Here is a 1,210-nt window from a genome sequence, read left to right as displayed (position 1 = left end):
AAGCAAGTCGGCAGGGAGGCAGTCAGTTATCTCAGCTTGTAACCCAACGTTGCAGCGGCAAACGCACAAGCGAATGAACTCGCTGGGTGGGAGTTTCAGGCTAGTGAGGCAAGTTAATGGCATGTTGCCATCAGCAAGCACATTGACAGCTTTTGCTGTATGCCAGCTCTTCTTCCTAAGACCTTTTCTCAACATTTGAAACAGCAGAGACATAAAACTCATGTGAGAGATAGAGGGGAGCCCTAGACCCCTGAATCCCATTTCTGCACATCAGTCTCCCAACACTTTCCTCATCTTTGTAGGTCTGTGTGTCCCAGATGGCAACGCTGCGTAGAACGTGTGTCACTGCCCTCTTTCCTTGCACATAAATACGGAGGCAACATTTTCTGCCTGGGCTGTCAGCTTTTGGCAGGAGAAGTTGAGCAAGTTTTGGCCTTTTATTTTTCCCCCTGGAAACAATTAGTATTCCATCCTTCGGCTAGTGCACTGCTATTGCAGCCCGGCACAGTGTGTCCTTGTAGCAAGAGAGGCTGCCAGGACTTGCTTTTTTTAGAAACTCAACCTGAGAGCTTTCAAAAGCCCGGGGATCCACTAACCCAGTTCTCTGGAATATTTATCCGCTTTCCTCCCCTTGGCCGTGTTCTCCGGCAGCTTCAGCCGCATTCCTAGAAAGCAGAGGCAGCGAGCGCGCAGACGCTGCGCTCGGCAGAGAGGAGCGGAGCAGAGAGGAGCGGAGGGGCACGGGGAGGGACGCGCTGCTCATCCGCGGCAGCTTCGGCACCGCCGGCTTCCCAGCACCCCGGCGGCTCCCGCGCTGCCCACGGGGAGGAAGAGGAGCGGGCGGCTCCGCGGGGCGCGGGTCGGCACCGCCGGGGCTGGGACCGGGGTGGGGGCCGGGGCCGAGGCCGGAGCGGGAGATGGGGCCCGGTTCGGAACGGTACCGGGCCGGGGACCGGTCAGGAGCCCGAGGGCCGGGGCAGGAGTCGAAGCCGGGGTGGGAGGTGGTATCAGGTCGGTGATGGGGTGGGACCGGGGCGGGGGCCGAGAGCAGGGCCGGGCCGGGAACTGGGGCTAGGACCGGGCCGGGAGCCGGGGCCGGGGCCGAGGGAGGGTGGTACCGGGCCCGAGGCCGGGGCGGGGTCCGCCCGGCCCGACCCGCCCCCGACGGGCTCGCCTGGCCCCGCCGCGGCGGCAGCGGCTGCAGAGCGGC

At 63.1% G+C, this 1,210-nt stretch overlaps 1 protein-coding gene across 1 annotated transcript in view; it reads left to right on the top strand.

Moving 5' to 3' along the window:
- The first annotated feature begins 917 nt into the window (after positions 1–917).
- The window catches only part of LOC112956947 (extracellular tyrosine-protein kinase PKDCC-like), a 9,093-nt gene continuing 8,800 nt past the window's right edge, over positions 918–1,210 (top strand). The window contains exon 1 of the mRNA XM_026050435.1: positions 918–937. Within this exon, the coding sequence (XP_025906220.1) occupies positions 918–937 (20 nt within the window). The remainder of the gene's footprint in view (positions 938–1,210) is intronic.

This window comes from Nothoprocta perdicaria, unplaced genomic scaffold, assembly GCF_003342845.1.
Source record: "Nothoprocta perdicaria isolate Ctin4 unplaced genomic scaffold, notPer1 scaffold_69, whole genome shotgun sequence".
Lineage (NCBI taxonomy): Eukaryota > Metazoa > Chordata > Aves > Tinamiformes > Tinamidae > Nothoprocta > Nothoprocta perdicaria.
This window is presented reverse-complemented; position numbering and strand designations above follow the sequence as displayed.